Source organism: Gallus gallus, chromosome 15 (assembly GCF_016699485.2).
Source record: "Gallus gallus isolate bGalGal1 chromosome 15, bGalGal1.mat.broiler.GRCg7b, whole genome shotgun sequence".
Classification (NCBI taxonomy): Eukaryota; Metazoa; Chordata; class Aves; order Galliformes; family Phasianidae; genus Gallus; species Gallus gallus.
This window is the reverse complement of record NC_052546.1, coordinates 3,945,000-3,966,535: the sequence shown is the minus strand read 5'-3', so window position 1 is coordinate 3,966,535 and position 21,536 is coordinate 3,945,000. Positions and strand designations below refer to the sequence as shown.

Sequence of the window (21,536 nt, the reverse complement as noted above, 5' to 3'; positions counted from 1 at the left end):
GGAGTGAAGCTATGCTCAAAGCCAAGCTTTTGCAGCTTCCTGGACTTGGAGTATGCCTTGGTCTTGCAGGATCTTGCTGATAATAAAGCCCTTAATGCTTCTGATAAAATTGGTTGCTTTTGTTCAGCTGTAGCCCCTTCCTCTGCTGCTTGCTCCTTTGTCACTGGAGCTGATGGGGTGCATGCTGCACACTTGCAAAGCCAACAGTGTGTGAGTGCAGCCAGCACCATCAGTGGTGAGAATGGACAGTGTTCATTGGATTGAGACATTGTTAGCCAGCCACATCAGCTTCCCTTGCCCTCAGGGAGCAGATTAAAACACTCCTAATGTTTAATAGCATAAATCCTAAGGAGATCTTATGTAAATATATTCAGGGAGCACTCATTAATTTCCCTCGAGAGCCGGGTTGAATGAAGATGCTTTTCAAAGAAAGGAAAAAAACCAAGTTGATCTTTAAGGACTGCACCTGTTAGGAAAAAATTGTAGGAGACATTTGTGTTTTAAGTTGAATTAGGGATCTGTGGCAGGGACTTGGGGGAGGGGGGAGGTTTGGAAGTTGCATTAGGAAAGGACAAAAATAGTACTTAAATGTATAGCAAGGCTCTATTTCATTGATTTGCAGGGAAGTCTTGCCAATTCTTGAGCAACAACACTTTAACCTGTTAGAAAGGCAGTGCAAGAGTCTGTAATTTTGTAGCATTCAGCATAGCAAACTCTCATCCATCATGGTCATTTATCTTTGCCAATGACTTTAAGGATTCTAAAGAAGCAACAGCAAGGTAGGAATGGTAAAGCTGGTGTCCAAGTCCAGCATTGCTTTTGGAGGTAATAGTCTTAGGAACTTAGTTTCTTGTAGAAAGACTGGGATCTTGGGCAAAGTTCCTACAGCACAGAGAAGCTGATGCTGTTCCTGGCTTGTTATCAGTGCTACTAGCACCTGATGTGCTGGCGTCCAAGGTTACGGGCAGGTTGGATGGATGCCAGAGATTTCTTCTGCTTACCCATAGAGGTGAGGTTATTGGTTTGCCTCTGAAACAGTGCTGCAAACCAGGATATACTCAGGGCAATTTCTGGTGCTGTTTTGTCCACCCAGTTTTCCTCAGGCTTAGTGCTGTTTCCAGTAGCAGTTTCCCCCTTTGCTGCTTTTTCTTTTGTTAGGGACCTCTGGGAATGGGGAGGAAAGGCAGTGCAATCCTGAGGAATAGGCACTGCAAAAAAGTCACCTTTTTAGGTGATATCATCTTAAAAGGAGCTCTTAAAGATGCCGTGACCACAATAAACCCAGTGCTTTAGCCATCCCCCTTTAATTAATCCCTCAGACAGTGTTTAACCAGATAGATTTCCGCTTGGTTTCTGTCCCACTGCAGTTCTGGTATGGTGAGCTTCCTTTGTGCTCAGTGACAAAGAATTACTTAAAGGTTAAAGGTGACACTGAGTTCATTTCCTGAATGGGCAAAGCTGTCCCCCCCAAAACCCAGCCTCATTTCTCTGTTAATCTCCTCATAAATCCTTATTGCATTTTTGAAATGGAGATGATTAGCTGAGTTGTAGCCAAGGTAGTGGGATATTCCAATGTGTTAAGTCTCAGCATTACATGTAAGTATTATAAATATGCATGTGTTCTGTTACTGTTCCAAGTCTCCTTGTGCCAGACTGAGTAGGGACAAGTGAAGGCTGGATTTGAAGCTGTAGTGTACCATACAGTTGTTCATCTGACCTTAAACAGAACTGTATTGGTTATCCCAGTAGAAATAACTTGTGGGTGAAGTTCTGCATCAGTTAATCTAAGTTAGTACCTCTGGTCATTTTTTGCCACAAATTAGATATTTTACTTCAAATTTACGTAAATGTCTGTAGGCTCCAGGTAGGAGCGGTAGCTGTGCGTTTATCTCCACTAAGACTTGACAGACCGGAGTCTAATTTGGAGACGTTTGTTACTGTCTTGCAAATTTCAGGCATTCACCATGACTTGTACATTGTATTACCTTTTCAGACTTACTTCACGTAGTTTAACCTGATACTCTTGCAGTGAAATGCTACATTTTTCTCTCCTGCTTCGCTTGCCGAATGCAGCTGGTTGGATTTCTGTGCCTGCCAAGGTGTATCTCCCCTGAATGCAAAAGCAGTGCAGCTGCCATATGGTGTGACACTACTTTGGGCAGTCATCAGATTTTTTTTTCCATGTGACCCTGTGTGTGGATCTTGAAAATTGAAATGTAAGTAGAAAATCTTCAGCTTTGCAGACTTAGGACTAATTTCAAGGCAAACAAAACAAGTAGCTGTACAACGAGTACTGGGTAGGATGATGGAAATAGGTTTTTGCTAATAACATCTTTCTTCCTTTGAAAAGGAAGCCCCTCAAGACTATAAAATGTGAAGCCAAATGATTTATTGAGGGCAATTTAACACTACTGATAATCCAAATCACTTTAGTCAGTTATCAGTACTCCTGTGTAAATGTTTATGATGGTATATCTAGAGAAAGTGCTATCAAAGACATGAAACTGCTGTAAAAAAGTTTTGGATTCATCTTACCTGTTTGTTATCAACCCACCCTTTAGGCCTTAAAACAGGAGGGCTGGTTTTGTGGATGAAAACACACGAGTCTAAAGCTGTCTGACTGCTGTGCTCAGCTTTGATGAGAACTCCTGGAAAACTCAGTTCAGTTGCTCTGTGCTTCAGTTACACATCTGTATAGTGGGAAGGATTCCTGCATATGTTGTGGTGTTTTGTTTTGTTGTTTGTTTTTTTTTACCATTTTAGCCGTAGAATTATTCACTGCCAGATTATACGTAGCTCTCTAAGTAATATCCCTTATATTTCTGTAATGCAGAGCACAATGGAGACTAAATCTCAGTGTGTGCTTTTTGGCACTGCTGTACTGCGGAGTCCTGTTGTTTGTGTCTCATTTTATTTTTAATTAGCTTCTCAGGATGTACCTACTTAACAAGAAAAACTATTTGTCCTTTTTCTTATTGAATGGTAGGGGAAAAAAGCATTGTAATTCGTTCATGGAATCCTCTGTTCTTTCACAACTGTGTAGCTGACAGCTCCATCCTGCACAGATCTGAGCAGTACTCACGCTGAGCTTTTACTCTCAGTTCTTGTTGATTTTTGTGGCTGTGGAAAGTGCTGAGCAAATTACACCATTCAGATTCTAGGACTCTAATCTCTCTTTAAACAAGGAGCCTGTGTAAAGCAATTTAATGTCTAAACAGAGGAGTGATGCCTATCAGCATCTAACAAAGACTTAAGCAGCAGAGAAAGCACAGTGTTATTAAACAAGAGAAAGACACAGGACAAGGGACTGGCGCAATGCCAAGGCCAAAGCAATTTGTTCAGTGTTTGTAATTTGCATGTCCCCATTTTTGCGACACCTCAGTTTATTTATTTTACTGAGATATTACTGTAATTGATCGTTGTGATGGTCTGACCACGGTCTCAGAATTTCATAGGGGATTTTGTGCACCATCTTGTTGAGCTACACTTGAGACGTTCTACAGAGACTTGTCTTTCAAATAGTTGTACTCCCTCAAAAATGATACCTCTTCAGTAGTGTCTTCAATGTAAAAGCAGAATCCAGATCTCTGAAAAGTTGCTGGTTATGTTAGAAAAAGCTGACTGTATTGTCTGATCTTCTGGGCTTTGTGGATACAAATATGCTATTTCTCCTGTGTTGCTGTTAGGGTTTGTTCTTGTTTTTTAGTCAGTGCTTGGTCTGATTGGTCTTCTGATAAATTCAGTGTTGGTTTTGATCTTAAATTTGTCGAACTTAGTGGTAGCTCCTCTTCTTTCATAGCTAGAGAAACTGGGTTGCAGGGCTGTCCTATTGCTATTATGTATTCAAGAAAATTGGGAATAAACTCTGGTATCCTGAATCATTCTTTTTTCTACAGCTATCGCATATCAGCTTAAGTGTTATTTGCTTTGGACTTACAGTGCTGACACAATGAATGAACGCAAAATCCACGGAGTTTACCACAGTGAGACAAACAGCGTTGTAAGGAAAGGCCATTATATGACATTTTGCCTACTGTGTATTGCTCTCAAGACGCTGACATTTGCAGTTAGTGGTAAGGGGAGGAAGATCTGGGCACGTGAATGGTGTGTGTATGGAAGCTTTTAGTACCTTATCTCTCAACAAAAGCTGTCATTAGCAGATATTTGGTTCCAGATATTTATCATCGATTCTAAACAATAAAGTAGCTTAAACACTCAGAAGACCTTAGCAGTACAGGCATTTGGTAATGTCAGCGCTGGCAGTGGGGCTTATTTCTGAATCCTTCACTGACCTTTGCATCTATACAGTTGTTTTACCGACTTTTAAGGTCATCAGTCGTTCTGAGAAAACGGTATAGAGATTTCGATCTCCAACGTCTGACAGTCTTTGACTAACACGTCTCAGTTGCATGAATGGAGGGTGATAGAGAAGAGTGGTTTGCAATACGTGGATATTTTGGAATTATTTCAATCAAATGGTAATGTATAGAATTATGACCATCAAAAATTGAAGCTTTCAGGCTGCACCTAAAAGACTGGATATGCATTTCTTATGTACGGTTCCCTGAAAGTTTTCATTTTGTGTTTCCAAGTTAGACTTTAAATTTAATTTTTGTTTGTGAAAAGGCTTTGCATCACAAAACAGATATTTGTGGTTTGTACACATGTGCCTGTAGCCTCAGTAATCCTGAGGAAAATGGAGCAACCTAACAGATGTTGGATAATGCCTTGTGCAGCAGAGATCTAATCCTGGCTTCTAATAGATAAACACCAAAACAAGGAGTTTTTCTTAGAGTTAATGTTATTACCCCAGACAGTCTGCATCTTCCCAAATGTGCCAGTCCTCAGCTCAAGTCTTGGTGAGTTCTTGGCCTCAGTACCTTCCTCCCTGACCATGCATTCCATCATCTAATCACAGGGTGTATGACATTTTCTTCTATCTACTTTGAATTTCTGTCACTTAACACTGTTGAATGTTCCCTTGGCTTTTTGATGTTAAAGAAGTGCAGAATTTTCTGGTGTATCTTCATTCATTATTTTAGGTACTTTTGTCATATTCCTTAACAGTTCTGAAATGACTGTTCTGCTTCTGCTGGAGATAAATATATGAAGTGTGTTTATTTGTACTAATGTATGAACATCTGAGATTTACTGAAGATTTTGGTTGTTGTGAGATACAGGAGACAGATTCATTAGGGATATGCTTTTGGTACAAGAGAGAAATGTATTTAATGGAATACTACTGCAGTTTTCACTTAACAGTAAACCAAGTGAAATCAGGTATTCTGTCACACTGAAATAAAATAGGAAGTTTGTACATAAAAACTGATTGTTGTCTCCTGACAGTCCTTATCTGATGTAGCATATTTGAGTTCTGTAATCTAGGCTAGGTTAAATTTCATCTCTGCCTGGGCTTAAACATGTCTGCTTGGTTACCAAGGCTGTCTATTCCCATACATGTGAATAGGGAATATGCTGTTCCAAGTCAATCAAAAAAGCACTGCAATTATATACTTATCCTTGGACTTTGGGTCTTAGCTTAATGAAACCTGGATTCTAAAAAAACCTGAGAAAATGGTTAGCAATCATTTATTTGATGAAATTGCCCTCTTTGGGTGCTCACAGAATATCTGTGACTAGACTGTAATTTTCCTCAAACATGTTCACTGTATGGATTTCTTTGACAGATTTGTTTCCACAGTTTATTTTTAACTTCACAAATTGGTCTCAAGCATTCACTGTAAGCATTTGACACTTGACATTGCCGATGTACAATTAGTCAAAGAGCCTCTCTGTTCTCTCACTGGATGAGAAAGCATATCTGATGGGCAAGCATGAGAAATAGAAAACATGGCTTCTGCAATTACCCTGTCATGTCGGTTTTCCAATTGATTATTTTGAATGGTAATAGATCCATAGATTTTAAGCCAGGAAGGAGTGTTTCAGTGCAGGGACAGCTAAAGCCTAACTCAGCTGAGAAAAACATGTATCTCAAACATGAATCCAGTCTTGGTAGGAAGAAACAAGCCAATATTCCTGCCCATAACCATTACTCATGCAATGGTTAATCAAACCTCACAGTTAAAAATGTTCTATATTGTAATTTCAGTTTGTTTGAATTCTATTTTTTATTCATAATAATAATTACTGTTTTAAGTTCCAGCCTACCTTTCTAGTAGGGAAATATCCTTTGTGAACTCCCTTTTCTTAACTTCTAGAAAATGAGAGTACAACTAAGGTCATCCTGAAATCTAAATGAATATCCCTGGCCACTTATTTCTTGCAGTATTTGCTGTGCTGTAGCTCTAAGAAAAGCACTTGCTATAACTACGAAGTGTGGTGCCAGTATAGAAAAGTAGGGGAAAACGAATGAGCAAATGTAGCTGTTCATGTTTTGTGGTAAAGGAAACATCTGGGTTGAAGTGCATCTTCTCTACTCATATTCTTTCCCTATTCTGTATGTGCTGAGTTGAAATATGCAATTGTCCATGCAACAGCAGGACAGGTTTGGACTAGTGGAAAGTCACAGATACGAGAGGGTGGGTTGGTATAATAACCTGATAGTAAGAGTAGCATCTCTGTGTAGTGGTAACATGAATATGGGGATCCACATAGGAAGGAGAGTTTAAGATTTTATGTATCTGTGGTGGTGCAGTAAATAAGGAATATTAGTTTTTGTTAAAATCTAATGGCATGAAATTAGGGCAAAAAAAAAAAATGTTGCAGCATTCAGTTACAGGTATGTTTAGGTGTGGAGAGACAATTCAGTGGGTAAAGCAGTAATAAAAAGGAAGGAGAAGATCCTGCCTTGGAAGTTAGAGAATTCTTAGTTGAAGCTTCAGCAGTACTGATGTGGCTAGGGTAATAGAACACGTGGAAACTTGTCAATCTGTCATATGGCTTGTGTCCTGGAAAGAATATTTGTAAGTGTGCCTTTTTGAGGACCATACAGGGGGCAGATCTATCCTCATGTTAGTCCTCCTTTGCATAGAGAAATATCTTCTGCTCCTGTCCAGCTTTCCCTGGCTAGGAGCTTTCTGGCTGCAGAATGGGCAGATGGTTTCCTTGAAGGCTCAGAGGCCTGTCAGGCTTCAGTCGGTGATGATGCATGGCCATTGGCTGGTAATCTACCACCCACATTCTAAATTCCTAATTCTCAATCCAGAAGAAATGTTTCAAGCCAACTGCATAAAAGGATGGCTTAAAAATATTACGTCTTTATCACTGTTCCAGTGAATCCAGCACCCAGGGGTTTCAGCTCCATGTGAAATTCCCTAAAATAAAATTCCTCTGATACTGGAATCCAGGAAAGAATATTGCAGATCAAAATTCACCATTTCATATCCATCTCCAATAATGGACTTGCTAGGTTACAGGAATTTGAGCTGGCTTGTTACACTGGAGTCAGTGATGTGTTTAGCAGATGCCTTGTTAGGTTTCAATGAAGTGCTGCAGAAGCATAAGATGCCAGAAGGAGGATTAGAAAGTCACAAGGCTGTTACAAAGGAGTAATTACTTGTAACTCTTAATGTTTTGTTCTTGTCTAATAGTAGCTTTGTTTGATGGTTCTCTCTCTCTTCAATGCTGTACTTCATCTCTGGACAATTTGTGACTCTTATTCAGTACATGAGGGTAAAGCACTTCTTGATTGTGAGTGAGGCCTATTGCAATTTCTTGGTCTACAGCACAGAAATGTTTTTGCATTTCCTTTCTTTCCCATATGTGAACCCAATCTGGATGGTCAACAAGTGTCTTGCTGTAACAATCAGGACTCTCAGATGAAGCTCCCGTGGTTTTCTCAGGGTATATTTACAGCCTCTAGCTAATTCTTCCGAGGAAATATGAATTCCTTGATATAAGTAACGTAAATTTGAGCTCTTGGGGCATTCCTGTTGCAGAACCTCGGTTTCTTTTTACTGATAGAATTGTGCCCACATTGGAGGCCGAACAGACACCGCAATACTGCTCCCACACATGCTATAGTCACAGTGGTATAACACTTAATTTTAGACCTTGTTTCAACATCCAAAATGTAAAATAGGAAAATTGTTTTGGTGGTTGAGGTGAAAAAAGTTTAAAAAAAAAAAAGGATATTTTGTGGAGCATCTGATGCCACCTGATAGTAGGTGTGGCTTTTTAAAAGGTGATCTACTTAAATCGGGTAAAGAAATCCTATGCTTAATGGTTACTTAAAATAATAAGTAATTTTATGGACCTGTGGAAAAACCTTGGCATTGTGTTAAGATATTATTCAATTAGATTAAAACAAGCAAAAAAAACTTTGTGGCAGAACTCTTTAAAGAGTTCCTTAGAGATGTGGGTTATTTGTTGTACCAGTACATGAAGGTTACTGGCTAGAGATGAGTATAAAACAAATTCTTTAAATGATGGCCTGTAGTTGCTGATGCACATGGCTAGGATTCTAAAATAAAATGGGCAATTTTAACTACCAGTTTTATCAGTAAAAGGCTTGAAGTGTTTAAATAGATTGTCTGAAGTACAGCCATTGCTGTACAATTATAGCACTCCATTAAGTACAAAATGACAGTGGGTGGAAATCTTCAGACTGCAATAAAGAAACAAAGCTTTTTTTCCTCACTGTCATTCTGGCCAAATAGATTTTGCTGTTCTCCTTCAGCTTATTAAAGTGGAAGCTGCAAGGCTGTTTTTCTTAATATTGGGTCAGATCCTATGTACCTTATCCATATGATTGATTCAGGGTAAATGAAAAAGTGAGACCACTGTCAGTCCTGAGCATACTGTGCTGCAGATAAAGTCCTGGGAATGGCAGGAAAATAGCTGCTAAGTTTCAAGCATATGTCCTGATCAGCAGCCCTTTGAAATCAGAGGAGTTTGCTCACCTCTGCAGCCTGCTGTGTTTATTTCTATTTCTGCTTCTTTCAGAATTATTGAAGCCAAAGGTATTCCCTCGATGGCAGCATCTAAGGTGCCAGTTCTAGAGAACTGCTTCAGCAAAGCATACCTGGAGTGGCACCTGTAAATTCCTTTCCAGCAGAATTTAAAAGTATGCAAAAGAATAGAGACCTACAGGATTGTAACTGTGCTAAACCCATGTTCTATTTTAAACATGGCTCTACTTGATAGAGAAGGTGTTGTGCTGGCAATTCACCTTGTGCTGGTGTTTTCACTGAGAGTTCTGATTCTTCTCCATCTCCGTGTTTGTTCCCTTTACCTTAATTGCCTCACAGCTGCCTTCTAAAGCCATTCAGTTCCTCAGCACTGAGTAGTGGCAGCATACATGCTGTGTGCATGCTCAGTGAGATTGCAGAGAAGTTCTCTGTCAGCAGTAGTCATTTGGTGTAATGACAGATATTGATTATTTATTACTTGCAAACATTTAATTAAGTTTGACTGGCTAATTACCATGCTAGCAGCTAGACATGCTAGAAGGGTAGTGAATCTATTATTTGCAAAAAAATCCCACTGACCCTTGGGAGAAAGCTGACATAACGGGCTTTTAAGAGCACTTTAGACGTTCCTGATTTTCAGTCAAGTCTGAGCAGGATGCAATGTCTTTACTGTTGCTTTTCTTTAAAGTGGTAAATGAATGCAGAACCTTAAATCCTGACTCTGGGGTTCCCCAAGGACATAGGAACTGACATGTGTGAGGGCAGGGTCTATTTTTAAGTACTAAAGACAGTCTAGCACTAGATGCGCTTTCATTCAATTACCCTCGGTACCTACAATTAATCTCTTCATAATGAGTTAGGAAGAGGAGCTGTGAGTATTAAGTAATCCACATGTTGTATATAAGGCTGTCCTCAATTCTTATCTACTATAAGTAGATAATTTTCTCATTCATCTTGTTTAACACCAGTGTATGTTGTTAATTTTCATAATAGGCAGACAGCATTTTGGTCATATGAAGTTTGGTACTCAGCTGAATCTTAATTTGGGCCAGTGTGTGCTGTGATACTGATGTCTGTTTCACGTGTGTATATAAAACAGACATACATAAAATTATGTTACATATAATATACAAATATAAACGTGTAATATGCATGCATTATTATACATATTGAAACATACGTAACTTTTGTATGTAGCATGCATAAACTTTTTACATATGTAAAGCACTTGTTGACATATTTCTAGCCTGTGATGTGTGTGTGATCAAACAATTTAGAAAGCTGACTTACTGGCAATATGAACCTGTAAAGGTGTAGATCTTAGTGCTAGAAATAGTAGTACAAGGGCAAGGTTTCTTGGCAGAGGAAGAGAATAAAATGGGATGTGTCAGTTCTTAGAAAAGCAATTTCTGTCGTTGGCTGTAGAGCAAAAACTGTCTTTGATTTCCTGGCAGTGTTCCTTACAGGGATAGCAATGAGCAGACTTGGGGGAGCTGAGGTTCAGTGCACCTTACCAGTGTGCTGCATACCATAGGTGTGCTGTGAATGAACAGAAAGATTGGCAAGTCAGGAGCGAAGTTTAACTGGGTGGAAAGTTTAAAAGGGGCGGATGGTATGGCTAGAAGAAGTGGGGAAAGCGACCCTCCTGGTAGTTTAATACATGCTGTTTGTTCATGAATTGCTTTTGGAAAGCTTTGGCTCCTATTTGTGGATAGTCTGTAAGAGAACTGCTGTGTGTAAACTTGCATGTTTGTTTGGTCTATTGTTAGGGAGATGAGATGCTGTGTAGGAGTGAAAAGTAATCTGTTAATTTCTCATCCAGATGACTGTCGGAGACTGTTTAAAGAGTTTCTGTAGCGAAACCAATTCCTCCATGTGAATTTTTTTCTGTGTGTTAGGAAAGCACTGCTGCAGTTTGGCTGTGTAAAATAGCTATTGGCACAGCCATTGATTCTGCTGTACGACCCTTCCTCCTCCTACATCCAGGTGGTGGGGGAATACTGATGGTCAGCCCAAACTTAGAGGGGCCTAAGGTTTTGTTGCCTTCAGTTGAAGGACACGTGTAGCACAGGACTGGGTCTTGCATGAACATACTGCATAGCAGCAGTTAAAAGAATGAAGTGCAATGCTTCAGTTCTGCTGTCTGAATGTTGGAGGAAACAATCACCTGTGTGTGTGGATATGTAACGAAACTAAAACTATGATCAGTGCAAGATAGCATTGAAGTCTGAATCGCTTTTCTTTTGTGTACATAATGCAAAATAGAATTAGCTTTATCTAAACATTTAGCTACACTGTATATATATTTTTTGCACCTAATGATAGTCCCTCGCTCCTTGGGTAGCTCCACAAAACTTTATGTAGAACATTTCTTTGAGCCTATAAGCAGATTTGACCTAACCAACGTCACCTTTTCTTTTATTAGTGGCAGAGAGTCGAGGGGTCTTGGACAGTAATCAGAGATTTTCTTCTTCACCAACTTACCTACCTGTGAGCTACCGCATCTTCAGTGCAGAGACATCTTTCTTCCTCAAAGAGGCCAACCAGGACTTCATGAGAAATTCCAGTTTGCAATCCAGGGTGGAATCATTCTTCCCATATAAAGCCAAGAGACCTCCTGTGTTAAATGCCAGCTATGGACCTTTTTCCATTGAACAAGTTGTGCCCCAGGACCTGATGATAACTTCCAGCTTATTTGGATCTGCTAACAAGTTCACTTATAACTGGAAACTTAAGGCCTTCATAATGAGTGACAAAATCTACCCTAGCAAGCCCAAAGTCCAGGTCCTGTTCTACATTGTGGGCAGGGACTGGGATGACTATAGTACGACGGAGAGGCTGCCCTGCCTGCGGGTGTTCGCCTTCCGAGAGACGCGGGAAGTCAGAGGCAGCTGCAGGCTGAAGGGGGACCTGGGGCTGTGTGTGGCAGAGCTGGAACTGCTGCCAGGCTGGTTTAACCCCCCCACTGTTGTCACAGGTCGTAAGAAGCCACTTGATCTTTCTGAAGGGAGTCCTGTGGAGCTTTACTACACTGTCCAACCAGGAGATGAGAAAGGGGAGTGTACTGCTGAGGATGTAAGGAAGGGAAACGCTATCCGGCCAGGAAAAGATGGCATGGATGAAACCATGTCCCACTTACAGCGGATTGGATCAATCAGCCTCTATCGAGGCCAGGAGACTTCTCAGCTAACAGAGCTACGGCTGGATGGTAACATTGTTATCTGGCTGCCCTCAAAGCCTGTCAAACAAGGAGAGGTTGTGAATGTCTATGTGACAATTGCCAACAATTCTACAGTGGATCAGTTCATACTCAGGTATGGTAGATTGTTTTTTCCTGTTTCTAATGTGATAGCACGCCTGGGGGTAGTGGGCAAATCTAAGTCTATTTAGTATTTACCCACACTGTATTTTTCTTCACGTGAATATTACACCTAATCATCGAAATTCTTTTTTCCTTTGTGAACACTGAGAAGAGGACTTGAAAGCCTCTGTCACTGGGAGTCTTTTAATATGTATGCCATGCCACTTAACACATGTCACTATTATGCAGCAAAATACAGAATATGGTAACTTGCTGCTTTAGTGGGACCATTTCTGTGGAATGACAGTAAAGCACCAGGAAAGTTCTCTGTTTTACAGAGCTTTTAAAACCTTTTTTGTTGCATAGGCATAGCTTAAATGTAGCAAAATTTCAATTACTTGCTTTTCTCCAAGTGCTCTGACAGTGCTTTGCCTCTCCCACACAGAGTGGGTTTTGTTATGAGAGCTCTTTAGAGAGGGGTTTAACTGTCTCCTTATGGTTAAGCATCATTTGTCGCTGCCAGTATGTATACCCTTTGAAATAAATCCTGATGCGTTTGATATTGCCATTGATTGTAAAGGACTGTTAGAACTAACTGTGATTATTTTGGGCAGGTACGATGAAAGCAGTACCTCTGAACATAAGAAACATCCTATTGGGTCAGAACACTTTCATTTCCTTCTATTAGCAGTTTCCCTATCAATGAGATGGAAATCCTTTGAGGATGACAGACTAGAAAACTTGGTAATCGCTGAAATATTTTGTGTTTTTTTTCTCTTGGTTACCAGGCTTTGAATTCAAGGGAAATCTCCACGGTGATAAGTAACAATTGCACTTTAAAGCCTCAAGGTATCAGTTTCCCGAAAGATTCTACACATAAAAGTATTTATTTCTATGGCTTATATGAATTAGATTAATACATAGTTGACAACTAGTGAGGAGAATAGCCTTTAGAGCAGGAAGTGTCGCTTGGCAGATAAAAGGCTTTTATTTAAAAAAAAAAGGGGGGGGGATTTTAGTTATCCCAGAATCATTCTGATGTTTGCAGCTTCAGTTAAGTTGGTGAGATAATCTCTCAGACACCTGTTTACTGAGTGAAACCTCTGTTACAGAAGTCTTTTCTAACTGTGCTGCTTATCTTTTATTGAAAATCCTTTTTCATGAAATAGTAGAAACAGTATACTATTCCGCATAACAAGCATAGCTGTGGTGAAAGAAGAAATCCAAAGGCAATGAACTGGATATTTGCTGGGTGGATGGGAGAGGAGGGGATCACCCTTTGAAGGTCTGTTTCAGTCTTTATCTTCCTGAAAAACGAGTTGAAGATGAAACAAGCTTCTTGCAATCTGATGATGTATTTCTTTGCTCTGAAATGAATCTGCCTAGGCAAGGATTGCATTAGCATGCTGAGAGGTATGATAGACAGAAATGGTATATGGGATATCAGCAGTTGCCTGTGTGACTTGCTGTTGTGGACAAAATGAATTATTTTTGCTTTTGAGAACAGATAACTGATTTATTTGAAGTAAGTACTCTGACATTTGTTGGTATATTGATTGTTCTGTGTTATCACAAATGCAGAGCTCAGACCATGTTTTCTTGTTGAAACACTTGGTCAAAAAGATTTGCTTTTTTTTTACTTAAAATTCATTTTGAATGAGACACAAAGACAGAAGATGTGGAAGAGATGAAGATTTTAGAAGTCTTTTCCTTACTTCCTGTGGTGGTGGAGGGGTGGTGTTTGTTTTTCTTTCCTTTAGTGGGAGAGAGGAGTAAGCAAACCAGGTGACACTGATTTTTAGAAAGCAAGTCAGTTCTGTGCTACATCTCAAACCAACATCAATATTCCAAAACAGCTGTCAGTTTTGAAAACTTTGTCCTGCAGACGTGTTATAATTTTATATCTACTGAAGATGCTGATCTTTGCAGTTAAGGCATCAAGTGGAAGCTTTGATAGGCGTGAAAGGGTAATTCCATGGTTTTGTGCAGTGGTGATTTTTGGCATTATTTTCCTGTTCTAACAGCTTACCTGGCCCTGCTGTAGGAAAGGACAGCTGTGTCCACTGGGGATGCTCGGTGCTGCTATCCCATGAGGCAGTGACTGAGTGCTGGTAGCAGGTCTGAAAAGCTCAGTTCAGTTTCCTGATTTTTGTGGTGGAAATCTCTTTTCAGTAAAAATTCCTGGATGTGCAAGTGTGGGATGTGACCCAGCAGTCCATGAGGTGCTTATATGTCCCAGAAAAGAGCAACAGACTGCAGCAACCAGGGAGAAGTGAGCACATATGCTGCTTCTGCCTAGGGGTGGCTTTAACCTTCTCTGTGGCCATTTGCCTGGTTAGATATAGGGCTGTATCCTCTCGTATTCATGGGTTCCCAGCAGAGCAATCCCTACATCCTGTGACATGCATTCACATTTAATCATCCTAAAGAAAAACACACCACACACTATCCTCAGGCTTTGTGGGTTTATTTTCTGCTGCTTGTATACTATTCATTGAGGTACTGCAACATCCAGTGCTGAAGTAAACAACACGTGATCATTGCTTTAGGAAAAGTATAGCTACAAATCTTCTCTGGCACAAGTGAAATAGACTAGTCTAAATGACCTCATATCCTCAAATCAGTGGAATTGAAACTGTTCTTAAATTATATCTTAATTCAGAATCCTGTTACAATATCCATACACTTATCAGCCCAATAACACCAGAAAAGTCAAAGAAAATGACTAACATGACAGGGAATGAAGTGAATTATGCATGGTAGTACATTAACGCAGTAGGAGCACTGTCTGAATAAACAGATCTTCCTCCCATGCATCTAGTCAGTGCAAGCTGTTGTGAGAGCACTTCAAACAATGCTGGTAAGTTACAAGATTTGAGTTCTTCCTACAGCCCTTTCCTGCTGGGTGACCTTTGTGAAGTCTTTGCAAGTATTTTCTATATGCTTATCACAAAATGTGAGCAAGTTGGTCAGCATTATGTTCAGGAGTGTCAGTCCTGTTCCTAAAAGACTTCAACTTCCTCTGATAAAAAGGGGTTTTGGATTTGCCATATATTATCAATGGTAGAGTGGATGGGGAAATCTTGATAGAAATAGAGAAGAGGGGAACCATCATTGTACCATATTCCTACCAGTGGAAAGGACTTCTGGGCCCCCAAAGGAGAGATGAATAGCACAGAGTATTGACTGCTCAGTAAGGAAAATTCGTGTTACTTCTAGCAGTTGGGTAAACTTTGAACAGAAGTAAGGCAGCGTTATTATAACTGCTGGAGACTGTAAAACAGCACAGGACAGAAAAACAAAGAACTATAAATTCCTGAAATACAGATCACTGAAGTCTCCTGTGTGTTTCCTGGAGCTGTTGTAAATTAACACCGCTGGCTTCCATAGGGCTACGTTGATTGATTGTCACTTCACCAATTGCTGTGTATTCAGGCTTTTCTAATCTGAGTCATCATTTGTGTATACTGTATGTAAGGATTAGAAAGCAAAATCCTCAGGGCAAGACCTTGTTCCTGAATGCTTCTGTGAACCTCTCTCACACCCAGCAGGCTACAAATAATGGAAAGATCATAATGTACTGAAAACAAGTCATTCTTGTGAGGTTAACTTTCAGAAAGAAATGCATGTGTAAGCTGAGATATTTGAAGGTTACTGGGATGCTGGCCACTCAATTTCTGTTTGTAGTATTGGGGAGCCAGTGAGCTGAATGTATTAGACAGCTTTGAAAAGTTTGGCCTGTGTGCATTGCTGGCTTTGTTCTACAGTTCTAAATACTTTTCCAGACATTAAAGGATCTTTCCATCTGTCCTTCCATGGCATGATATACCACGTTTGAATTGGGATAGTACTGTACAGCGCAGGGCCAAAACAAGAACTGGGAGTGCTGGATGCTTTGTTACTCTGCTGGGCAGCAGCTGAGCTCTAATTAGAGTTGGAGAGGGTGCTGAGCTACCACACAAGCCGATTTACTGGTGGTATTGAGGAAGATAAGTGAAGGGAAAGGGGATGAAGTTATTTGTCCTGATTAGAGAGAAGAGTTGAAAAATGGATACTTTGTCCCCTCCTTAGGTTTATTGTTATAGGCTTTTGCAGTGCAATGAACTGCACCCAATGGGCTGTAGGTTATAAACAGTTACAGAATTACCTTTGTCCAGCAATCAAATTAGCCTAAGATAATGGACAATTAGTGATAATCTACAGATTGGATGAAGGATAGGGGATAAATGCAGCGAGAAAAGCTATTAAACTGATCAGTGGAGGCAGCTTTGTGTGTCAGTTTCTAATAAATATTGACAGTAGGCAGTGTTAGGTGATATTGAGTTCTGTTAAAACCTAGGGGGAAGATGCATGTGTACTGGTGTGTTCAGGAGCTGAGTAGTAAAGTTCAGTGATGCTGAAGTTCATAGAAATCTGACTGAGTACTCAGCTCTGAGTCAGCAGTCTGACAGAGCATGGCTAGTGATGACTCCTGCAGCAGGAGTGCTGGAGCTGAAGTTTTTAGTTGATCTTTGGCCAATGTTTGTGTGTAAATAAGTTTCTGAAATGTCACATTGAAACATCTTATTAAAACCCTGTCCTGGAAATACTTCCTGCAAATACTTTGCTTTCCTTATTCCCTTCAGTCTCAGCAAACTAGTAAGGTAATTTCTGTGATTTCCAAACATGCAGCAGCACTTCTTGCTAAATGCTCTGGTTGGTCGTGGGGTGGCTCCAAAAAAAGTATGTGCATGTGCAAGGCTGCTTGCAGATCAGGGAAGGCACCTTTACTTAACTTTTTTGTTTAGATAATTAGCCACTTGTGTTACTCAAGTTACAAAAGTTAATTAAATCCTTAATTATTTGCCTGATTAGAAACAATGGTGGCTCATTAAAAGATCATGCAATATAAACCAAAGTCCTCCCTGACCAGCAATAGGGAGGGAAATTTCATATTACTGAGAGCTGATTTTAGTTGAACAAAGATGTTTTCTGGCTGTTTGAAAAAAGGCTGTGATCTGATGCATTAGGGAACCTCCTGGGAATCCCCAGTGTGATTATCTGACAAGCTGTTGGGGTCCAAGATCACTGTAAGCAAGCGTGTGAGCCTGTAGGTCTGAATGGAAATGAGTATTCCTGAGTAAAATTATATGGAAAGACTTAAAACCCAGTGCATCTGTTACAGCTAAAAAAGCAGTAGCAGCTTGCTGGAATGATACTGGAAGGGACATCTCGTCATGGCCCAGGGTTTTGTGGTAATTTTGGGGTGAGGAGGGAGGTATTGGAGTATAACCCAATGTACTTGGCCCAGCAGAACCATAAAAACCTGTTGTTTTCATCTGTATTTGTTTTATTGGTGCTTATGGGTCTCATTATTTAAGATGGAAACTGTCAGATTGGTTGCAGTTCCTTTGGGCTGACTATCACTCCTCATTCATGACAGCACATACACAAGGAACTTGAATTGTTTTCATGTTCTTATGACATTTTACAGTTGAAGCTTCCTCAAAAGACATGAGGATGGTGGGAACTGCTGTTCTGCTTCAGGAGGTAATTTCTAAAGAATTGAGTGTTCTTGTAAAGGTATAGGGTATCTGACCTCATTTTTGTCACTATTTCCTTTGGGGCCCCAATGGGGTGTTCTGTGCTTCCTCTAAATCCCACTCTGTCCTGTGTGTTCATCTCCAGAGAGATATGTTGGGATGTGTAATACTCTCTCGGGAAGAAAGTTGCATTTTTATAAGCTTTCACTGCACAGAGAAGCTGATTAATTTGTGCTTTATATTAGACTGGGTTAAAAAGAAATTAAGCATGTTTTGTTTGTTTGTCTGATTCCTGGTGGGTTACAAAATGTTTCTATTAGCAAAGCTGCTGGGGGTTAATTTGCAGTAACGGTCTAATCATCTCCAGCAGCATTGTTTTAGGTTTTCATTTTGCTGCTTAAATCAGCAAGACTAGAGAATAGAAGAGAGCTCATATCTTGGGGAGTGTCAGGGAAGAAAAATGGAGAAGTGTTTCAGACATGACCCTCTACCTTATCAGCTGTCAGACGGCTTAAAAAGATTTGCTTTTTCTTACAAATTAAGGTGTAAACCTTGATTTCCAAAGTGCAACGAGACCGAGTCGCTGGTATGAAAGAGACGCTCATTAAAAAAGGCGTTTAAACACTGAAATCCAGAGCTCAGTTCCTCAACCTCTCTGATTAGTCATTAAACGGACAACATAAATAGCTGTGGATCATGAATCACAACTTGGTTTTAAAGATTATGGTCCAGTGTGTCAGGCAGTCTTAAGTCATACATTGCCTTTCACTCACCCCAGGAGTGCTGGAGAAGGCAGCTTAGCCCTCCAGCTGGTCATTAAGGCACAGATGTTGCTGACCTGCCAGAGGGGTTCCTCATTTTGTATATTGGGCATTTGTGAATCCCATGTTAAGAAGCTAAATTTTCCTGTAGAGTACATGGCTGCTTAGGCCTTGCTTTGCTGTAGCTCTTAAACATTTAGATGCTGTGATGTTAATTGCTGAAGTCAGTCATGTGATGTGCCTGGTCTCAGCAGGTTGTGGAAATACAACCACAAGTGTTTTTCTGCTTGAGGTTATGTCTAGCTTAAAAAAATCCCTGACTGTGTAGAGAGTCTTTCCTCTGGAAAGGAAACACCAATCCACAGTGGGAGGCTGTCGCTTAGGAATGTTCGTGAGTTTAGTCCTGTCAAAAGTAATGAGAATATTCACAGGCTGCTTTTTATCTCTAGATGTGAGACATTCATGAGATCATATTAGTACTGGCTTCTCTTCTCTTCCATAGCAGGCTGATTACAGTTTTGCAGGAGAGAAGGGGATGAACAAAACACTTTTTTTGTATTTACTTAGCTGGTGTTGGTTGTTCGTTGTTGTTGGTGATAGTGGACAATGTACACTTGTGTGTATGTAAGTGCACATTTTCTGAGACAGTAAATGATAAAATAGTTTGAATTCATCTGTCTACTCAGTGTGTTGTGAAGAGGACAGAGCTGGTCCGAATAGACAGGCTTAGAACAAAGACAAGAATGGAAAGTAGGTGGTAGAATTGCACCAGCCAGTTGTAGTGCCAGGAGGGTCACGCAGCCTTGCAGGTAATATGGTAGTGGCATTCAAGTGTGTTACATGCATCCTTGACAACGGGTTTTGATTTTCTGCTGGATACTGCTGTGTTCACAATGATGTGAAAGCTGTAATTCCAGTCTTAATGAGCTCAACTTCACAATGGTAACAGCAACCTTCCAGCCTAGTCCATTAGGGTCTGGTCTTGGTCATGCTTCAGAGTAATTCCCCAGTGACCTTCTGTATCTTAAATCAAGCTGTATAAAACCTTAGAAAGGACACTGCAAACAGCAGTCTAGCCTGTGTATAAATATATGAAGTAGATGTATCATCTCCATTTACTAAGACTCCAGGGTACTGCTTGAAACTTTTATCTGTCTTAGACAAAACTACTGTAGTTAACGCTGGGTGAAAATATTGACATAGCCACAGATAAAGTCTTCTCTCTGCTATAGACAGTGACAGCTGGTTAATTTTAATATTAATTCTCTGGAAGATCTGTAAAGAAATTCTGAAGAGTTCAGAAATTAATATGCCTTGCCTCTCTTCATGATGTTCAAGTATGACTAAAGTGCTGTCATTTATGGTTTGCATTCTTTAATTTTCATAGCATCTCAGGTAATGGGTGCTTTGTCCATTGCTATGGTAACAACAGTGTTTTTCTTACTCAAAGTAAACACTGACATAAAACCCTCTCTAACATTCCTTTTATTCAGCGTGTATGCCTAATGGATGCCGTAGCTGTGCAAATATGTCCTGATTGTAGTGGATAGAGAGCAATAAACTCTAAGTCTGGTGACCTGGCTTATAACGGGTTTTGCCTTTCAGCTCATGCATAATTTTGTCAGCTACTTCAACTGTTTTCACTCCTACCTGTGCTCAATTAAATCTCGAATACTTGAGGGGGGAGACAATCCCTGCCTGTGTGTTGATGAGCATTTATGGGAACTGGAACCTCATAACAGATGAGGCATGCTAACTCTGTGGCTTTGAAGCTGAACTGATTCCATGAATTTCTGGCATTTGTTCAGATTCCCACCTACGCCTTTTCTGAGCACACGTGATGGGTGTAGCAGCTCTTTTCCTCTGCTAGTACTATGATTTTTTTGCCTTAAGAAAAGTCACTTGATGAGATGTCTGAAGCTCTGGTAGCCCCAAACCTCTCCAAAAGGCTCTGCTACACAGTTCCCTTTAGATTGCTGTGGCTCAAAAGCTCCATGACTGATGCAAATGCAGAGCACAGTGCTCTGTTTCCTCCCTTGCAGCAGGGGAGCTGGTTTGCTTTGAGCCCTGACACCCAGCAGATCCACCGGCTGCTCCCATGCAGGGAGAGCTGTTAGGTATGGCACCTCGGGGGTGGGGAAATCCTCCTAGAAAATTCCTTTCTGCAAATATTTTCTGGGGTTCTCTCTGTCTTCCATCACAGTTATCTGGTAAATATTGCCTTTGTTTTAAATAAAAATTAGATCAATATTTTTGTGAAGGATCTGGTTGCTTACCCACTTGATGTGGATTGCCTGATGCTTGTCTGCTTGTGCGGTTACTTTAAGGTGAAACAATCTACAGTTAGCGAGGTTTAAAATAATGCTGGTTATTCTAGTTTGGGGATATGATACGATAATGGATAAAAACATAAAGCTAATACCAAAAGGCGTTGTTCTGGGGAATGCCTTGCCTAGCACCGTCCGACAGCACACGAGGTCGGAGCACTCGCTGAGAAGAGCCACTCCAGCTTCGGCTCTGCACTGCTAACCGAGGCACAGCTAAGTCTCAGCTGGAGTTAAGAGCCATCTCTGGGAATGGGACTGCTCTGGGAAAGGGACTCCTCGTTTTGGGAAGCTCAGACTGTCCTGTTGTGTGGCATAATTATATCCCGCCTCCACATACCTCACTGCTATTCACTTCTATTATGCTTTTTTATTTAAATCCTAGCTATTCAAAGACGAAATGTAAGGGATTCGTGACAGGAGCAAGTGAACATGAGTGCGTTGCTCTCTTCTCAAAAGAGCGTCAGCGGATAAGAAATGTTACTTTGATAATTGTTTAAACGGTGCTTAAGGGGCCCCCTGGGCTACTTACATTGTCTCCGTGATTTGCCTCTTCCTGCCAAACACTCAATTGATTCCGTGTCAGAAACATGAAAGAGTGGGGAGAAAAATGCAGGAGGATGGCAGTAAGTGAGTCTTCATACAACCATAAGGAAATGAACCGGCCTCATGAAAAAAAAAAAATCACAATTGTCGCTCCAACAACTATCTGTACTAAAGCTGTAAATAAATAATTTTCTACTTTTATTTCTATTTTC

The 21,536-nt window shown here is 40.4% G+C and overlaps 1 protein-coding gene across 3 annotated transcripts in view; it reads left to right on the top strand.

Annotated features, from left to right (window-relative positions):
* TMEM132C (transmembrane protein 132C) overlaps positions 1 to 21,536 on the top strand; it is a 180,353-nt gene that overhangs the window by 38,301 nt on the left and 120,516 nt on the right. For 2 of the 3 annotated variants that reach the window (XM_040648345.1, XM_040648344.1), the window contains exon 2: positions 11,296 to 12,184. The exons of the other annotated variant lie outside the window; for it this stretch is intronic. In XM_040648345.1, the coding sequence (XP_040504279.1) occupies positions 11,424 to 12,184 (761 nt within the window). In that variant the 5' untranslated portion in view covers positions 11,296 to 11,423. The remainder of the gene's footprint in view (positions 1 to 11,295; positions 12,185 to 21,536) is intronic. 3 annotated transcript variants of the gene reach the window in all.